The sequence below is a fragment of the Brachycentrus maculatus genome, unplaced genomic scaffold (assembly GCF_059751285.1).
Source record: "Brachycentrus maculatus isolate JH-2025_06_01 unplaced genomic scaffold, ASM5975128v1 h1tg000334l, whole genome shotgun sequence".
In the NCBI taxonomy this organism is placed as follows: domain Eukaryota; kingdom Metazoa; phylum Arthropoda; class Insecta; order Trichoptera; family Brachycentridae; genus Brachycentrus; species Brachycentrus maculatus.
The window spans coordinates 273,425-293,275 of NW_028281083.1; the positions used below are offsets into that span (position 1 = coordinate 273,425).

At 33.3% G+C, this 19,851-nt stretch overlaps 1 protein-coding gene across 2 annotated transcripts in view; it reads right to left on the minus strand.

Annotated features, from left to right (window-relative positions):
• Window positions 1-4,846: 4,846 nt before the first annotated feature.
• Window positions 4,847-19,851, minus strand: part of sdk (sidekick cell adhesion molecule) — a 110,145-nt gene continuing 95,140 nt past the window's right edge. The window contains exons 6-27 of one of the 2 annotated variants that reach the window (XM_088268846.1): window positions 19,530-19,649; window positions 18,789-18,956; window positions 18,156-18,282; window positions 17,527-17,822; window positions 16,625-16,810; window positions 15,128-15,540; window positions 14,827-15,049; window positions 14,552-14,748; window positions 13,972-14,181; window positions 13,633-13,887; window positions 13,322-13,550; window positions 12,902-13,237; window positions 12,639-12,819; window positions 12,326-12,541; window positions 11,723-11,919; window positions 11,400-11,596; window positions 11,074-11,313; window positions 10,462-10,807; window positions 9,409-9,687; window positions 7,372-7,692; window positions 6,650-6,966; window positions 4,847-6,501 (exon numbers count right to left, since the gene is read on the minus strand). In XM_088268846.1, coding sequence (XP_088124972.1) covers window positions 6,259-6,501; window positions 6,650-6,966; window positions 7,372-7,692; window positions 9,409-9,687; window positions 10,462-10,807; window positions 11,074-11,313; window positions 11,400-11,596; window positions 11,723-11,919; window positions 12,326-12,541; window positions 12,639-12,819; window positions 12,902-13,237; window positions 13,322-13,550; window positions 13,633-13,887; window positions 13,972-14,181; window positions 14,552-14,748; window positions 14,827-15,049; window positions 15,128-15,540; window positions 16,625-16,810; window positions 17,527-17,822; window positions 18,156-18,282; window positions 18,789-18,956; window positions 19,530-19,649 — 5,297 coding nt within the window. In that variant the 3' untranslated portion in view covers window positions 4,847-6,258. Of the gene's footprint in view, window positions 6,502-6,649; window positions 6,970-7,371; window positions 7,693-9,408; window positions 9,688-10,461; window positions 10,808-11,073; window positions 11,314-11,399; window positions 11,597-11,722; window positions 11,920-12,325; window positions 12,542-12,638; window positions 12,820-12,901; window positions 13,238-13,321; window positions 13,551-13,632; window positions 13,888-13,971; window positions 14,182-14,551; window positions 14,749-14,826; window positions 15,050-15,127; window positions 15,541-16,624; window positions 16,811-17,526; window positions 17,823-18,155; window positions 18,283-18,788; window positions 18,957-19,529; window positions 19,650-19,851 lie in introns of both variants that reach the window. The other variant, XM_088268845.1, reaches the window with a different exon arrangement.

Here is a 19,851-nt window from a genome sequence, read left to right on the forward strand (position 1 = left end):
ATCGTCTGCGGGCTCTAGGGAGTACTTTTTATAAGTTGTACTTTATCCTGCCTAAACCAACCTTAAAGATTATATACTGTTCTTTAGTAGAATCCTTAATAAGATATGGAATTAAGTCTTGGGGACATTCGACGAAAACAAATTTAAAAATGGTTCAAAATCTGCAATATTCCATAATCAAAAAAATTGTACCCAGTCATATATATAATCAAAGGGACAATCCAATCTTGTTATATAAACATTTAAAATTACTGCCGGTACGTGGAATATTGTGGATGAGTATCATCGTTGAGCAACAAACTAGACAAAAATATCGAAATCTTCTAGTACACAACCATGATACACGATTTACACAAAACGAAGGTCTGATAGTCCCAAGAATCAACAATAAATATGGAAGTCGAACACTGCAATATATCGTTCCGAACATTTTTAATTTGTTGCCGACGGATGTTAGAGGTCAAAATAAAAGATGGAACAAAGGCAAAATAAAGGAATGGGTAAATGATCAAGAGTTAATTTTATGAACATTGTAAAAAAGATTATATTGTTAATTTTTCTCCTTTTTTGTGTGTATATATTAGGTTAAAATGGTTAAAAAACAATAAAAAAATGTATGCAAAAAGAACTCCACCGACAAGACACACAAGGTGGCTTGGTGGGTCTCTGCAAAATAACTTTTTATTTTTATTTTTAATATATGTTAAAAATTGTGATTTATAAAAATAAATAAATAAATAAAAAAAATAAAAAAAAAAAAACTTTCCTTTTCCCTTATAATTTATTTTATCTCCCAGATTTTGACAAGTTGCAGCCTCCTTGCCCTTGACTTGGAATCCTGCAATTCCAGTCCAGTTATGCAAATTCTGAAGCAAGTTTGTTATCAATGTCATTTACTGAAATAAGTAGTATCATTATTAAACACCAGACACTAAAATAAAAAGCACAAAAACAATGTTTTTGTTCCTATTTCCCTATGTCCTTTAACATATTAACAAAATCCAATATATCGGCTTTAGTTGCTCTAGCAAGAAATACCGGATCCGCCAGATCTAACATCATGATTTGTAGAAATAACAAATATATTTTGGTCATTATGTTAGGGATTCCTTCAGGGTTGTGCAAAATTTTTCGATTCATTGTTTTTTTCAATAAAATATACATTGATATTAAGAATGAAATTCATTTGTATCTTACAATTAGTTGTATTATTACGAAAATATAAATTACAAAAAGAAAAACAAAGCGCATTAAACCAATTTTGATTCCGCAAAAAGTAATTTGTGTAAAGCTGTGTTTTTATCCAAAAAGATACATTTTTATGTATCAAGATTAAGAAACGATATGCAATAAATGGATACAAATATAATACATGTATTGCATACCTAAAAAAAAATACATATTGTTCATTACACCCATACACTATTTCTTTCAACACCAGATGTCATCAATTAGGTCGGGAGTCGTTTGATTCGCAGTGTTATGCGCATGGGGTAAGGAGGAGGTGAACATTAAGCGAGCAGAATTTACTTGTTAGTCGATTTTTTATAACGTTGCATACATTTAGTTTACTAAACTCTGAGAGATATTTTTGTCACACTGAAGATAAAACAATGGCACAGAATGTTTATAATTTGTCAAACACATTTTACTTTTCAATAATTTATGTTTAAATCATAGTTTTTCTGGCATAGTAACCCCAAAAGTCCTGGTAACCAAAGCGTTAAACATTATACACCAAATTATAAAATTATATATTAAAAATGGCAAAAAGCCTAAATTGAAAATATTTATCATTAATCATTTCAATCACGATTCAGATACATATCCGAATAAATTTTTATTAACACTTTCGATGCCGGAAGGTATTAACATGGCCATACCTGGCAGGTTTCAACAAAAATGTGAAAGCTTTTAGAAAGATGACTGTAACTTTTATAATATCGGTAAATTGTAATATTTTAGTATTTCTTGATCTTTCTAATAGATGTTTCTATATATTCTAATTAAAAAATATTGCAATTGGATTTGATATTGGCTTGCGACAAGCTCAAACGAGAGCGACCGCTCATTTAGTATAGCCGGCCTGGCGAGCATGGAATTGGAGTGTGTTAAGGCGCTCGTAGCACCGAACCGGTTAAACAAAGTAATGTTTATGATATTTCTTCTTCCACCTCGGACCACACGTAATTCCTAAAAGTTTTGTACAGTAAAGGTTAAGTGAGAAAAGGTTAAGAAAACAAGTATTTTAAAATCACAGATCATGTATTATAATGAAAAATACAAGAGACAATTTTTTTAAATCCATAATATGTATATGTTAAGATTATTTCAGTTTATTCATATTTATATTATTACAAATATGAAAAAAGGCAGTGAAATTTATACTAACATTTTTTATTCCGAAAATTTAATACTATCAGTACTTTTACTTTACATTTATACATTCAATAATACATACATCCCTTTATTTCATTTGTGATATTTATTTACAAAACATAATATTTCATGAAAGTTTAAATAAAACAATGTATTTTCCCATAGGGGCCTGTAAACAAGCAATGTTTTGTAGCAATATTGCTCGGCAACATTTTCAGCGTTATATGTGTATCAGAAATTGCAGGTAATTATTGCCTAGATTACAAGTTTACACATTATGTGCTTGGGCATCGTTGATGACACCCAAGTGCTTGTGGCTAGTAGAAAAATAGAAGAGAAAAATTTGGATATGACCTTTCTCTAAATAAATGTCGTATTAACTGAGAAATAGAACCAGACTAATGTTTTCACAAGGATATCCAAGTTTAATTTATATATTATGATCAAAGATAGTAAAAAAGATGCTGCTACAAGAGAAGCAATACCAGATCAAGTATCACTTTACAATATCAGCGCCACAGAGACTAGCGTATATGAGAATGAGAGAGCGGAAAAATATTGCTGCATATTTTTATTTAGTGAGCGATATCATGGGAAATAGTGCCGGGCAGCATGGTCATTTTGAAGATCACATGGCAATATATCCAATGTATTCCATGCAACAAATTACTGTTAAAAATGTTGCACATTCACAGACCCCGACAGACTTATCTTTTACTTTAATATTAATATTAAAAAAAGCTCGGTTAACAAAAAATTTAATAGTTAATTCATAAGTAAAGAGAAAATAATTTTTCAGCAGCAGAATGCAAACATATCAGTAATGTTTCATATTTCCAATAAAAAGTCATTCAACTCATAGCATTGTATGTATAGATTTTTATATTACATATGTTTATTTGGTATTAAATTGTGATGAAACAAAATACACTTAACATTGTAGTTTTAAAAATTTCAAGTAAACATGTTTTAATACATAATGTTGTGGGAATTTTTATTTTATTATAAATAGGTAAGTAAAAAAAAAGGAATAATGTAGTTTTGAAAATCCAAAGTTATATAATGTACATATATAGCGCAGTAGCTATATTTGTAAGAATCTCATGAACTCAAGTGGCATTACGGTTTTCTCTGGTCCATTCTAAGCGTTATAATAAGAAGGTAGATCTCTGGACTTCAGTATTGTTTCCAAAAATTACATATATGCTTGGTGTATTTTCTTTCAAACTCAACAAAAGTATTTTTAAAATAAAACTTATTTTACTAATAAAATACAATAAGTTGATCCTGATTTGTATCAATCGGTTATTATTCATGTTTAAAATATGTATACAGTAGAACCCCTCCAATCCGTCACTTTTGAGACAGTAGGGTATGATCAGAATGCAAAAAAGGTTAGATTACCATAAAATACTGAAAAATATTAATTTATAGTAAAACCTTGAACCCTCTGAACCCAAAAATTATTATGTATTGTTCTATACATTAAAAACATTGCAATAAACTGCACAAAAGCCATTATTATTAATGAAAAAGAGCAACACACTAAAACATTTAGAAATTGAAGGTAGCCTATGGTAAAAAATTACTTTACAAAAAGGGAGTTTTCGTTCAACAAGTTCAGATCGAGCACGGTCGCATTAACCGGAGTGGCAGACCAGCCAAAGGCGAACGAGAGGGGACTTACTGTACATAACAAATTATTTTTTCCAGGTCAGATAAACGATTGGTCAAGATTGTGTTGTGTAATGCATTTGTGCAAAATACTGTCAATATAATATGTATACATAATCTAAACTAATAGTAAAATGTCAATACTCTAACTTTCTGCCTATAAAAAAAATATTTACATTAATGTATTACTAAACATACATACCTAATTGCTAAAGATAATTATCAATACATAATACCAAATATATCGTGCCCCCAATCTCTAGATTAAACCCCCATTTTTTTAAAGGAATAACTTTTATTTGAGATCGATCATAATTAAAATATGTATGTTTAAAGAAAATATCAGGACATGGTATATACAAGCATTTTAAAGTAAATTTATTTATATTTTTAATGAATAAAACAATAATGGCACAATTTACATTCTGTGATACAAGGGAATAGTATAACACAGCAATTTCTAAATTAATTTACAAATGCCAAAATATCTGCATTTAAAAAATATATAATAAAATATATGAATAAATATTGAATATTGTTTGAAAACACATACATAGTATACAGCTCATAGGATTATTTATTTTAACACTTTATTTACCAATGTAAAGTTTCATCTTTTGTAGTTCCGAATTTTGTTGTTGATTGAATAATTTAAATTTAATTTACATTGAAGAAACTGACTGATTGGTGTTTGTTTGTTTGTTAGTAGGTTTTTGGTAGTTTTATGTGTGAAAATCATTTTTCAATATAAACAAATATTCATATTAGATTCAGTGTGAAGTACAAATTTTTATTTTTTGAAATCGCTACCTGTCTCCGACACTCAAATATGCACGAAAAAAATTGTTTACATATTTACTAAGATCAGTTGAAAAAAATTAAGATGTGAAATCATTTTGTTTTTAAGTATATAAAAGGGAATGTTTCAATTACAATTCTAAATATTAAATTAAAACCATAAGGGGTGTAAAAAAAATGTAATAAAATTAAAGCTTTATTATTTTTTTATATACATACATATTTCAATGATGCAAACATTTCTTACGTTTTTGGCCATAAGCTTTCAAGTTTTAATAAATGAAAGAATTATAGTCTATGTTATTGAAATAAAAATAAAATAGTCCAAAATTTTATTTTAAAATACTTTAATGGTTTGTTACTAGATTCTTATAAAAAAAAAACTGCTGGAGATCTTGAAATTTGCAGATATAAAAAAACAAATATTTCATTTAAAATATAGCTAAATACCAATATTACATTCATTATTTTTAACAATATTTATTGAAAGATTGTATATTTTAGATTATGAAATATGTACATAAAAGCAATTCAACACCTGAAATATTTTTTGAATGCGTCTTGTTGTTGAATTAATACAGGCGACAAGATACAAGTTAAAATTTATTGGACTAATAAATTATTTAAAAATGTATCAAATAGGCCTCTACTTTTATAAAAATTATATTTACAACATATACAAATTTCACCCGTTTAAAGTAAACAATAGCATATGCAAAAATAAATAAAATACAATTGTGAAGATGTATTAATAATGATAATAATAATAGTATACATGTAATACTTGCTAAACGATCTTCAATCTATAGTTTCAGTACCATTATAGAAACTATTCAATAAATATGCACATAAATAATTCTCATACATTTAATGACGATTTAAAAATAATATTTTCTATTAGGTTTAGATAAAAATCACAGAAACATCATATATTACAGAAAATATGTACAAATGTGGTGTCATAAAATGTCCACAAATAAATTTATTAAAATTGTCCACTTTAACTTCATCTTCATTTTCAACTAGATATTTTACTTCACTAACTACACATTGTCGGAACAGCAGTTTATAGGAAGTTAACGACTGAACATTATTCATTCATTAATTAGAGTAAAAATGTCAAATTATACATATTTCCTTAACATACGCTTACTATTACTTAAATAAACTTATATCATTTCTACATAATAATGGCATCTAAAATTTGTGCAACAAAGTCTTTAGATAATTTTAAAAATTTCATTGTGAAAAGTTTTAAAAGACTGTCATTTTCTAAATTTTATTAAAGATGTATATTTTAGATATGTGTATCATCACTAAACTCAGATAGAAAATGTGTCCTTTCACTATAATTTACTAAATATGAATTGTATCTGTTATCACAATATCATTGCCTAAGGCGTCCTGTCAAACGAATGAGGAGAAACCGGGAAGTGGTGCCCGAGATCGGGCCATGTTATTCATTATAATCTGACCACCGTTCAAGCTCACCACCGCACTACCCTCGGGCTCAGAGTCAGTATAACTGGAATAATTTCTTACGGGCTTCTGTTTCTTCCAAGACTGTCGGAGTGAGTCGTTCACATTGGCATAGTGATTCACAAATGAATGCGGATCAGAGCGTACACTTTCATTTTCACTTTCGGATCCCTAAAACAAACAATCATGTTAATAGAATATTGTTTACTTAATAATAATAATAAAAATATTAATAATATTGAGAATATCTTAAAATAAACTTAGGATTCCAAATTCATATATTTTTCATAATTGTTAATTAAAAGTCAGAAAGACAAACCTGCGATTCTGAGGAGCTAATCTCCGAGGGCTTTTCAGTAACAGAGCTGTCGTCGGGATTCTCGTCGTAATCCTTGAGACTCTCCTCGTCACTGTGGTAGGCCACACTGGCGGGCGAGGGGCGCGGGGGGGACTTGCTGAGGGCGGGTGGCGCAGCGGCCGGAGCCTTGCTCCTGGTGCCCGTGGCTCCTGCGGCTCTTCTCAGCGTGCCGCTGCTGCCCATAGTGGAACTGTGCCGAGCTCGGTACAAGTCCAGAGCCAACTCTCCTCGCTCCTCAGCATCCATCGCCATGGATTCTTCCAGAGTCTTTTGAGCTTCTTCTGAAATAAATCATTCATTATTATTGACAACCTTTTTTTTGTCTTAAAACCATAAAACACAATAGTTTTTACTTTATTTTGCTGCATGATAGGAATATAGAAGTCTTGACATTTACAGTGCTTAGGGCTTCTCATTGGTTAGTTTAAGTGATTGCTTTAAAATCTATATGGCATTCATCATTCTGTCCATTATTCAATAATCATACTTACACAAATTTTTGGATCTTCCATACATAAAAACTACATAATGAATATATTAAATTACATATAATTTTTTTTATTTCTGTTGAGATATGAGTAACATATGGTAAATTATATTTATAAAATTTATTTACATACATGCATATTTTTACAGTAACTATGGATAATATAGCTGTGGTACCATAAATTAGTTTCACTTACGTTTGTATTTGTAACTTTTGCTCTTCACACAGAGAATAGCAATAACAACAACTGTAATTATTATGGAAGCCGCAGCTAGAGCGACCATGAACCAAGTTTGCCTGTAGAATGGTCGGAGCTGCAGGTAGCCGTACTCCAAATACAGTTTGGATGGTGTCATTATGATGTCTTCATTGTAAGCCGGATAACTTATTCCAAAACTGTTGTAGGATATCACTCTGAAGGAGTAGCCGGTGGAAGGGAGAAGAGACTGGTAGGAGATGCTGAAGTCCTCCAGAGGACCGTTGCTTGTTCTTGCTACTGTTTCCCATCGTGAATCATCTGCAAATCGAGGAAAAAATTACTATTTTATATAATGTAATTCAGATTCTAAAGTATTTCAGTTACCCGAAAATACTCTAACTAAATTTACTTCTTCAAATATCCACATTTTGCAGAGCGTAGTGAATGGAGTATCTGAATTTTATTTACTATTAAATTTAAAATGATAAAATACATATACTCAGCAAGATATCTTTACGACCCGCAAAAATATATAATTGGAAAACTGACAAATTGTCCCTATACTTAAAACAAGTCAGAGATGGAAAAATCATTTTTTTAATATAACATTTTCTACTACTATACGAGTTAATAACAAACAATGCCATAAGTTGTTTATTATAAACGCTGGTGTATTTTTACTATAATATATCATAAAACAGATAATAATAGACTAAAATTTCCAATTTAACTAAAATATGACAAACATAACCCGAGATATATAAAAATAACCTTCTTCAGTAAAATGAGGTTTCGGGAAATACAATAACATGTCAGGAAAGGGATGATATACTGCGAAGAAAAACATAAAAAAACTATATGTATTCTATAAAAAACCGTGCATAAAGAAACATACATTTGATAAAACAGGGAGGATATATTAAATAATAACTACTTGACATGATAGGTAGAATAACTATGTAGAGTGAAATTATTGAAATTCGAAAAATAGTTCCCTCGGCACAGGAAAACCAGGAGAGGGCTAATTATAATTTATAATTATGTGTATGATGAAAAATAATGAAATAAATAAGGCCATAAAAATGGGAAATTCAGTTATCTAGTTCAGGAAAAAACTAAATGAGCCAATAAAATAAGATAAACAGATCATGGTGCAAAAGCTTATTTATATCATATCTGCTTTTGAAGATGTTTACCTTTAATCACAAGAATGAGTTTCAAAAATGTCAGTGTATATACATATATACACAACAGGGCAAAAAAATTATAATATGTACATATTAGGATATGATTTATGACCCAAAAATGTGATTACATTTATTTTCAATGAGGATGGATGAATTCAATACTAAATTACCTTTTAAAATGTAGTAATAAAAACTAAATTGAAATTCATGGAGGTTGGATAAATTCAATAAAAAAAGTGAGTTGGCATGCATTGTGTAAAGGTTCATACAAACATGATGAAAACATGTGCATGATAATAGTACACAAGGAAACTTACGGTATTGCCATGTTTCCTTTGCTGTAGTAAAAAAATCAGGAGAATATTTGAGATCAAGAAATTTCTCACACAATAGAATTATGTATATGAAAATCAACAAAATTAATAAAAATATTCCTAATGAAAAAGGTTTTTTTTTAACATTATGTGTAGAAATTTATAAAAAAATATAAAAAAACAAATAAGAATCTGAATTAATGTTTAAAACTAATGTAGCACATATTAACTTATTTTTAAAGTCTTGTATTTTTCATATAAGTAACCTTGACGGTTTATAAAATAAAACTTCTTTGTTTTTAACCACTTTTATTGGTACTTTTTTTCTCCAACCAGTTTCGACAAGAACTTGTTCTTATCGAAACCGGTTGAGAAAAGAAGTACCAATAAAAGTGGTTAAAAATAAAGTTATGTTTTTTAAGTTTATAAAATGTGCCACAAAGTATCTGCGAAAAATATTCAAGACCCTTGACGGTCACCACCTCATATTGGGGCAATCATTTTTAACAAAATCAAAGCCAATTGAAATGTACCTTTCTTTTTTGTTTCTATGTAGTAGCCGAGTAAGGGTCCCTTCCCACTGGGCGAGTTGAGCCAGTGCAGGTCCACGCCGGCATGCGTGCGGGCCAGCGCCAACTGGCGTGGCGCGGCGGGCGATCCGGGCTGCGGGCCCGTGCTCACGTTGCCCCACACGGCGGGGCCCAGCTCCAGTGTCATGGCGCGCACGCTGAACGTGTACCCCACCTCCTCCTCTAGCCCGCCCACCACGAGCGTCGTGTCGGACACTTTCTGCTTCACCTGCTTGCTGAATTCTGAAATTCAATCAATATCCCCATTCATTTATTTGTAGAACTCTATTTTAATTTATTTATTAAATATTAAAATCAAACACTGATTTTTAGAGTGTACTAAATTGTATTTTATTATTAAAAACACATAAAAATGATACTTTTGACAATTTTGCCTTGTTTTGGCATTTTTAAACTACAGTAGTTGTTTATTGCTCTCTATGGTATGGAGGGATGGACACTCACACAGACACTAGAAAACCGAATAGAGGCGTTTGATATGGGTCTCTATCGCAAGATCCTGCGAGTTTCATAGCGTGATCGGGTCACCAACCTAGAGGTCCTCCGACAGATAAATACCAAAAAGGAACTCCTACCAACCATCAAGCAGAGAAAGCTGATGTACTTCGGACACCTCATGAGAAATGAAAAATATCGTCTTCTCCACCTAATCATACAAGGAAAGATTGAGAGGCGAAGAACTCAAGGACGCTGAAGGACATCATGGCTGAAAAACCTAAAACAATGGTTTGGCAGAAGCACCAAATCTCTGTTCCGAGCTGCAGCATCAAAAGTGAAGATAGCCATGATGATCGCCGATCTTCGTTAGAAGTGGCACAGAAAGAAGAAGAAGAAGAAGAAACATATGAAGGAAGTTTCAATAAATAGTAATTTGAAAGTTATACAAATAAAACACTCATTATTCTTCATAATTAATAATTACATGAAAGTTACCGAGAGCAGTCAATATGTATAATATATTTTAAGATATTTGCAATTGTTAAACTCGTAACTTACTTTCATTTTGTTGCGTTGTCTCGTAGGTGACAATGTATCCCACGATGATGCCATTCTTCTTGCGTGGTGGTTCCCAATTGACCCGCATGCTAGTCATGGTGATATCCGTGAAGTTCAGGGAGTCGGGAGATCCGGGTAGCCCTTGGTGCGTGCGCACGCTAATGGCCTGCGAGCGTGGCCCGTCTCCCGCCGGGTTGAAGGCCAGGATCTGTATCCGGTACTGCGTGTACTTGTCCAGGAACACCAGACTGTGACTCGTCGAAGTGGCAGGGACTATTTCAATTTCTTCCTCCATTTTCTTGTCAGTAGGTTGTTCTTGAGGAGAATCCGTCACCAAATAGAACACCTACAAATTGAGTATATTATTATGTACATTCCTATTTAAATAGCACCCTCTTACGACACTATTCTAATTGATTCTTCCTTTAAACATAAAGAAAAATACTAACATTTTTCCAATACTGGCGAAATGCATGCTCATTTATAAATAACATAAATTTATTATAATGAAAAACATATCTATTTATACATTACACATTTTTAGAGGTAAGCCCCCCCAAGTCATGAATAGTTGGAAGAATCAATATAAATAAAGGTCAAATGACTATGTACCTTATACCCCAACAGATCTCCATTTTGAGCGGTATGCAGCAGGGGTTTCCAGGTGAGATGCACTTCAGTAGGCGACAGTGGAGTGGCCCCCACGTCTCTCGGAGGAGCAGTGGGAACAGCCTCCCCCACCCACACTGCCACCACGGGTCCTGCTGGGCCCTCCCCTTGGGAATTGAAAGCGGCCACTGCGATCTCGTAATTAGTATCCACTGCCAAGTCGGTGAGGATTATTCTATCAGACTAAAAATAAAAACCAATTTTACTTATACTTCTGTCACCACAAAGAGAAGAAGGTACACCAATGGGCAGTTGCAAAACGTGTTTACCTTAACGTTCATGACATTTTCCTTTAATGGTGTTTGCAAAACGGTGGGAAAATCAGAGACAGGTTGATATACGACTCTATAACCACCTGACTGAGTTTCACCACTCCAATACATATCTTCTATAGGATTCCAAAACACTTGAACACTGTTGGTTGTGATCGGCACTACCCGTAAACCTTGCACACTTTTACTTGGAGCTGCAAATATACATTTTCAATAAAATATGTTTTTATGAGGCATTATGTTTTTATTAAAAAAATTATATTATTATGTTTAAATATTGTACTTATAAAGAAAGAATATCTAATGAATATTGCACTCACCGGCTGGAAGAGTTCTCACTTTATAAGATTCCTTACTATATCTGCTCGGCCCGATATCATTAGTTGCCCGAATTCTGAATTCATAAGAAGTAAATGGCTTCAGATCGCTAGCTGTATATGAAGTAACAAACGGATCCACTCTCTCAGGTATAGACTGCCAAGTCGCATCATTTTCTCGAAGCTGAACTGTATAATATCTGTAAATAAACAACCATGATATTACACATTCCCAATAAGGGAAACAGAAAAAACATTATTTTGGAAAGAAAGAAAAATTCACATAAAAGCTAATTAATATAAAAATATTAAATAGCCCCTTTAATGATGGCTGAAATATCAGCAAGTGGGACACACAATAGCATAATAACCAGGAAAAAGGTAACTGGCGTCAAGATTGCAATTTTATTTTCAAAAAATCATATGGTAACATGGGACTAGGATGAAAAAAAGCATTAATTTCCTTTCAAAACCTGTCTGCATAAAAAATATTTAGATGCGGTCTATTGAGTTAGGTTAGTGTTTACAAAACATTGAGAATAGGACTCTTCTAGAGTTGGATTATTTGAATGCCCCGTACTAAATAAAACCTGGCAATTTTATTACCTAAGGGGAGCATATCCATCTCTACCAGGGGTCCAGGAGAAGGTTATGTGGTGCGGCTGCAACTGCCCCTGGGACACTTGAGGCTGAGACGGAGGCTGGGGTGGACTCCGGTTGTTGGTAGTTAGCACTAGTGCTCGAGCTGTCTGTCCCCAACCTATCCTGGTCTGAGCGGTTACGGTAAACAGATAGTAACGCTCCGATGTCAAACCGGTTGCCCTGAAACCATTGCAATGCAAAAGTAGTAAAAAAAATAATGTCATACTTATATGAAAAGTTGTATTCAATAATTTGAGTAAACTCAATTGATACATACCTGAACGTCCGATCTGATGGCAAAAACTCTCTGGAGAAAATGAGTTCTTTTGTACTATTAAGGTGATAAGTCACTCTATAAGCCAATATTTCACCATTGGGATCTTCAGGAACGTCCCATATAATCCTCGCTGTTGTGAATGAAACATCAGGAAATGATACATTCGATGGCATTCCCGGAGCTAGAACAAAATATTATTGTGTATTGAATGCCTCTTTGAAAGATTAATTTGTAGCTTCATGGAGGTTTTTTATTACACTTACCGTCTTCGAAAGTTTGAACAGTAATAGGTGGTTTGCTTAAAGACCCATCTCCCAATCTCGTATATGCCAACACTTGAATTTGGTAGTTGACGTATTTTCTCAACTCAGTCAGTGTGGATGTGTGAGTTTGATTAGATGGGATCAGTTTGCAGTCAGGTTGTGTGACTCTGAGAGAGAATGACACGGGCAGAGAAGGAGACGATGAGGGAGCATAACAGACTTTGTACCCTTCGACGATTCCATTCTGATGATTGGTAGGGACAGAACCCCAGACTACAACTATAGTAGTGGACGATGTTGCGTTTGCCGTTACATTAGATGGACCCATGGAAGGCACTATAATAAAACAATATTTATGAAGTAAATTCGAAGCAATTAAAATCATTCATGAGTGCAAATTATTTCATTCGAAATTCTCACCAGCTTCTCTAGTTCTCTCTATAGCTGGGGGACTGCCTGGAGAGGAACCGACTTCATTACATGCCATAACAATGATCTCGTACTGCGCCCACGCTTGAAGTCCATCCAGAATATGAGAATTAGAAGTGTGATCTTCAATTAGAACGCTCTCGACAATGCCAGCATTGACTTTTTTATAAGTGATATTGTATCCCCTCGGGTTTCCAAACCATTCAGTCTGTTGTAAAGGCTGAAATAATTTAAAGCAAGTCAGTCAAGGCAAACTGTAAAACAATGTTTATATCAGATAATAAATATGGTAAAGTACTCACAATCCATCTAACACGTAAGTCATTAGCGCTTACGGCTCTGACTGTGACATTGTTAGGTGCATTTTTCGGCGGAGCCTGAATAGTTTGGAATTCTTTGCAAGGAGCACTCGGGGCAGATGATCCTACTACATTAGTAGCGATAAGTCGTAGCCTGTAGGTCGTAAATGGTACAAGAGTCTTTACTATAACGGATTGGGCATCCGGTGCGGAAATATCAAAGATTGTCATCCAACTGGTATTTCTAGCAGTTTGAGCCTAAAAAAAAGGATAGATATATCAGACTTGTATTGATTTGTAGTAATCAGTAATGATATTCACAGCATCGTGTCATTTTTTTACCTGCACTGTCCACTTTGATATGGAGGAATTGCCATCAAAACCAGGAGTAAATTGTAAAACAACAGAAAATGCCTCAATATTGGATAGGGCAAGATTATATGGAGCGTGCGGTAAAACTGGTTTTACACCGGATTGAATGGAAGCTTCTTTAGATGGTCCATCACCCTTTTCAGTCATTGCGCATATTTCAAAAATATAAAATGTTGTCGCCTGTAAATTACATTCTTAATTAAACACTTAAAAAAACACATATGTATATAAAATAACTTGCTTGGTTAACTCTCTCTCTGCAGGTGGCATGTATAGGCAAATATTTTGAACAAAACCAATACGCGGTTGTATACATGTCGTCGAGTTTTCACCTTATATCGTGACTGTTTCATACATTTTTTTGTTGAAAATTACTGGAACATAAGCTTTAAACCTATTTCTAGTGACAGTAATAGTTTGTAAAAAATGAGATCTCCAACGGATGAAAAAAAGGTCCATATTTCTTGCCATGTGGCAAAAAAACAGTTCCGTAAAAAGGCATGCATGCTTAAATTAAAGACGCATGAGAGAGTTTAAAAACATTTCTGACCTCCAATTGTTCTATCTTGACAGATGTGATATTAGCGGGAAACAATTCTTCTCTTTGTGTATTAAGTAAGTCTTTAACATGATACTTCAGTCTGTAGCCAGTAAGAATGCCGTTACTCTGTTTCGGTTGTGACCAAACTACTTTTACGGCTCTATCTGATACCTCATCAAATTGAAGACTGGCAACTTCATCAGGAACTGTAAAAAATATTGTGATCAATATGTTTTAAACCCACTGCACAAAAATGAAATGGTTATTTTCAGAAAATTAAATACCATCTTGGCTTGTAGTGACTTGGACGAATTCGCTTCGTTCACCATCTCCGGGGTCGGTGAAGCAGACAACTGTTATGTTGTAAGTAGTGTACTTTTCCAGTCCACCCATCACCGCTGTCTGTTCGGCCAAGGGGTCCAGTAAACTGGGAGGAACACTCATAACTCTTTTCTCTACATTTATCTCTTCCATTGGATCCCAACGCCAAGCTTGCAGTTTATAACCCTTGATAAAGTAATAAAATTAAATAATATAATGAAAAGAAGAATATATTCGTTTATGTTTGAGTGGATTGAGACCTACTTGGTTGATTCCATTTATTTTCTGAGGGTCTGGAGGCGTCCATGATACTGAAATAGCGGTAGAATTAAATGCCAGCGTTTTAACGTCAACTGGTGGAGCTTCCGGTACACCTTCTTTAGTTTTAATTTTGGCACCATCCGTAAACACGCCAACTCCCTTGTCATTATACGCCGCAATTTGTACAGTATAATCTTTCCACGTGATTAAATCCTGTATAAGATAGTTTCTCTGTGCAGCATTGGTAATGTTCTGGTTAGTCCAAGGACTGTGGTTGTATCCGTATAAACGATACCGAATAACGTAACCCAGAATGTGGCCATTTCTATGCTCATCCATGGGAGGCTGCCATTGTGTTATGATTTCCGAAGATGACCTCGCTGATCCTACAAAACCGAGAGGAGGCCCGGAAGGCGCTGTGGAGAAAACATGTACATTATTTATAAATCAAATTCATAAAACATGCGACCGAAACAACATACAGGAACAAGCAATTTCAAGATAACATTGATAAGCATGCCATATATTCATATCTATTAGTTGTGGAAGTGCTTTAAACACTCACCCATGCCATACTTCGAGACATGTAACATCTGTACCTATGTATAATAGACAAAAATAGAAGAACATTCAATATGGAATCTTAAGGTTATATACATGCACAATATGACATGGTATAAATTAGCCGATTCATAGTACTTATGCATAATATAACATAAAAATATAAAGAAATGAAAAATCCATACACATTTAATGATGTTATGAAGAATTACAAATTTCAATCAAATCAAATCAATCAAAGTTGTTATAGATAAAAAGTAATAAAATGTTAAGAAAACATAATATGAAGCAAGACATGACTCAGGAAATGAAGGGACATACAAGTGAAATAGTGATGGTAAAAAGAGTAAGTAGTGAAATGTGTCAACATGAAATTGATTACTGAGCAAGCAGAATAATACCTTGGCAGCATATCAAGTCGCTGGCTGTGTAACAATACAACACCAGTAACTAAGGGTTTTTTTTACATAGAAAAATGTTCAAGCCATTACAAATATCATTTATAATTCACTTTTGATACCAGTATCTAGCGGATGAATTTGGAATATGTTCATTCATGATTATGTTTAATAAGATCCATTTATAACTAATTCCTTATTATTTTGCATATTCCTATTGAAATATGGGCTAAAGGAATCAAGCGATAAATTAGCCAATTCATAATACTTAAAGCAATTTAGTCTTGTCCATGTTGATGACTGTATGTTTGTCGATAATTTGTCCATTCTCATGAAAATATAACAACTATGTTGTGCTTTAAAATTGATTGTACATAAGAATTAGGTACAAACAGCCAATCAGTGATAAAGCAAATCCAATACTTTTATAAAAAATTGGATGGATCGAATGATTTAGGATATCTAATCAATGTTACGTTAGGACATTGAACTACGGAATTAGTGCTCATGAAAACAGAAAAAAATTTACAGGGATATTTACCTTCTTGGGGAAGAGTTACGACACTCGTTGGTTCTGATGGAGTTCCTTCACCTACTGCGTTGATGGCCGATACCCTGAACTGGTACGCAGAGGCTGCCTTGAGGCCGGTCAGCAGTATCCAACGGTTGGAAGAGGAAACATTACTTAATTCAGTAATCCAGTTCAGCAAGGGGTCTGGAATAGGACCTAAACAATAGAAAGCAAATGAAAAATGTGAATCAATACATCTGTGTGATTTCTTCCTGTTGTATTATAATACATATATCGTCATTTCAGATCGGCAATGCCATAATGTGTAAATGTGAATAGGTGTTTTTCTTTTTCACTTCATAGTGACGACTCAAAACTTTATAATCTTAAAACAATTACATCTACAAAATTACATTGATAATTTGAAAAGTAACATGTCGGAATAAATTGATGATACTTTTCAATTTAATGAATATAGTATTTGTGAAAGTGAAAAGTAATGTTATTGAATTAGGTAGGAATACTTCATGAGATAATACAAATTAAAGTAAGAAAAATGATAAATTTAATAGCACAGAAGATACTATCAAAGGGTTTATTTTCTTTTTTACTGTGGACACAAAATATGTAAAAAGTATAATACGTAAATAGTTATTCAACAAAATTTTCAGTGAACAATATACACAATGATTAGAAAAATGGTCTGTCTTGTTTCGGATCTTCTGACATTCATTCTTTAAGAATAAGAAAACAGGAGCTAGTTAACAGACTAGGTATAACTATTTGTGTATGGGAAAATCTCCCAGCCTCAGAATAACCCCCTTATAAAACTCTCTATGGGGATATCCTGGTTTATCCAAAATATACAAGCAATCAATATTAAGGATTTACCTACAGAATGTCAAATTAGAACACAATTGATCAGCAATTACCTAATTCTGGCACTTCACGCTTCTGCACAATGAACTTCTTGATGGGAGAGTTTCCGTCGAAGCCAGGAGTCCAGGAGATATTGATGGCCCTGATGGACGGTCCGTCGAGGCGCACAGCCCGGACGTTGGTGGGCGCGAAGGGCAGCTCGATGACGGCGAGCGTGGCGTGCCGGGTGTGGTTGCCCCCGGGCGAGGTGACGGAGCACGTGTAGTCGCCTGCGTCGCTCGCACGCACGGCGCTCACCTCGAGGCTGCCATCTGGTCCCACCCAGACTCGAGATCCCGAAACCATTATTCTGAAAACACAGTCAAACTTCGAATCAAAATGATTTTCAAAATTCCAAAATTATAATAAATTTATATAAACTGCTAATATAGTAGTTCATCGGAACAATATGTATTCTTATGTAACTAATGTTTTAATGAAATAAAATAAATTGCCATATTGTTTCTTATATTTACGTGAGGTTATTTTATGTTACAGGAAAAAAAAACAATAATAAAAACAAATAAATTAACTGTTTACATATCTATTAATCCAAACCATGAATGAAGCCAGGTAGTATAATTTAGTGAAAAATACAAGCAACAATTATTGCGAAAAATGCTCAAGTAAAGTAAAAACTTACTGCTTATTATGAAACCAGTCAATATTGTAAGGGACATTGGGGTCGCTAGATACTTTACACTGCAGAGTAGCTGTTGTCCCCAACAGCACTCTTGTATCGACAGGGGGAGCCACTATATGAGTTCGTACTGGAAACAAAATTAACAAACATGAAATTGAAATTGGCATATATGCAGGTTTCAAAAATGAATGCAAAATGAATGGTCAATAGTGGGCAGAATTGTGAAAGCGTATAAAGTGATTGCTTAAGCCAGCCAAATGCCAGGTCGTAAGCCCTGAGATACTCAAGAATTTCCATCTTCTTTCATATAAAAAGAATGATAAACGTAAAAAAAAACAAAAAAATATTACTTATAATAAAAATAAATTGTTACCAAAAAAAAAATAATAATAATAAGCATAAGTCCCTCTCCAAGCAAAAGAGCTTAGTCTCTTTATTGGAGAGAACTGTATTATTAATTTTAAGATTGCAAAAGTAGAAATGTCTAGAAAATTAATTGAAATTATTAAAACTTTTGTAAGCATATTAAAAAAAATGTTTCATATCCAGTTGAGACACCTATAATATTGACATTTCATCTGTAGGGTGAATAATCCAGTGTCTGAATAATAAGTAATATTTGTGAAATCTTACCCATCACTTGAAGAAAAGCTTCGCCCTCTACGAATCCAGCCTCGTTGGCACGGATGCACTTATACTTTCCAGTATCTAAGGTAGATGTTCCGGCAATCAAGAGATCACCTTCATCTAATATTTGCACCCTTCCACTTGGATCTTTCGACGCTGTTAATATTGCTGTGTCTAAAAACATTAAAACATTCAAAATTAAAGAATTCCTAGAAGAAGAAAAACTACAGTAATAAGTGCTGCAGTTATTGTCAACAGTTGGTCCTCAATGATTTCGGTACCCCATTTTATAAAAGGTAATACATATAAATATTTGCATCACAAAATATGAATAATGTTAAAAACCGTTATATGTATTTAAAAGAGAGCTAGTAAACAGTCTGTTAATATCATTGTTACTTCTCTGCATCCCTCAAAATGACGAAAGACTGAGAAAATACAAACTTATTACAATTAAAAACAGACTGAAAAACAGATATTACGTGTTAAAATTTTAACCTTTTTTTAAATTTAAAATGCTCATTTACTTTACATCACTTACAAAATATATTATAAATTTTCACATCTAATAAATAAATCAACATTACTGTTTACTCCTCCTATTGAAAAATTAATCAAATTTAAGAATGATTCTAATAACTGTACACAATAACTAGAAACTATTATTTTAAGGATATTAACCTTATATTCAAAATACTATGTATGTACACAATGCAAAAGTTCTAGTTTACAGGGGAATTAACGTACCATTAAAATACCAGGTGATATTGGGAGTTGGGGCCCCGGCGGCTCGGCAGGAAAGGGTCGCATCCTTTCCATCTAACACGGTTAAGTTGGATGGTCCCAGTTCCAGTACTGGCAGCGAAGCTAGCGTACACACACAAAGGTTAATTTACAAATACCACAGCACACAAAATATGTGACTACCATCCAAGTACAAGAAAATGTATATTGTGAATCTTAGCAGTACTGATTTGAAACAGAATATAGCACATTGTTCCGGCGCATAAAATATATATTAAAATAAAACGATGAAACACATAATTTTCTTTAAATTTCTAAATTTAAG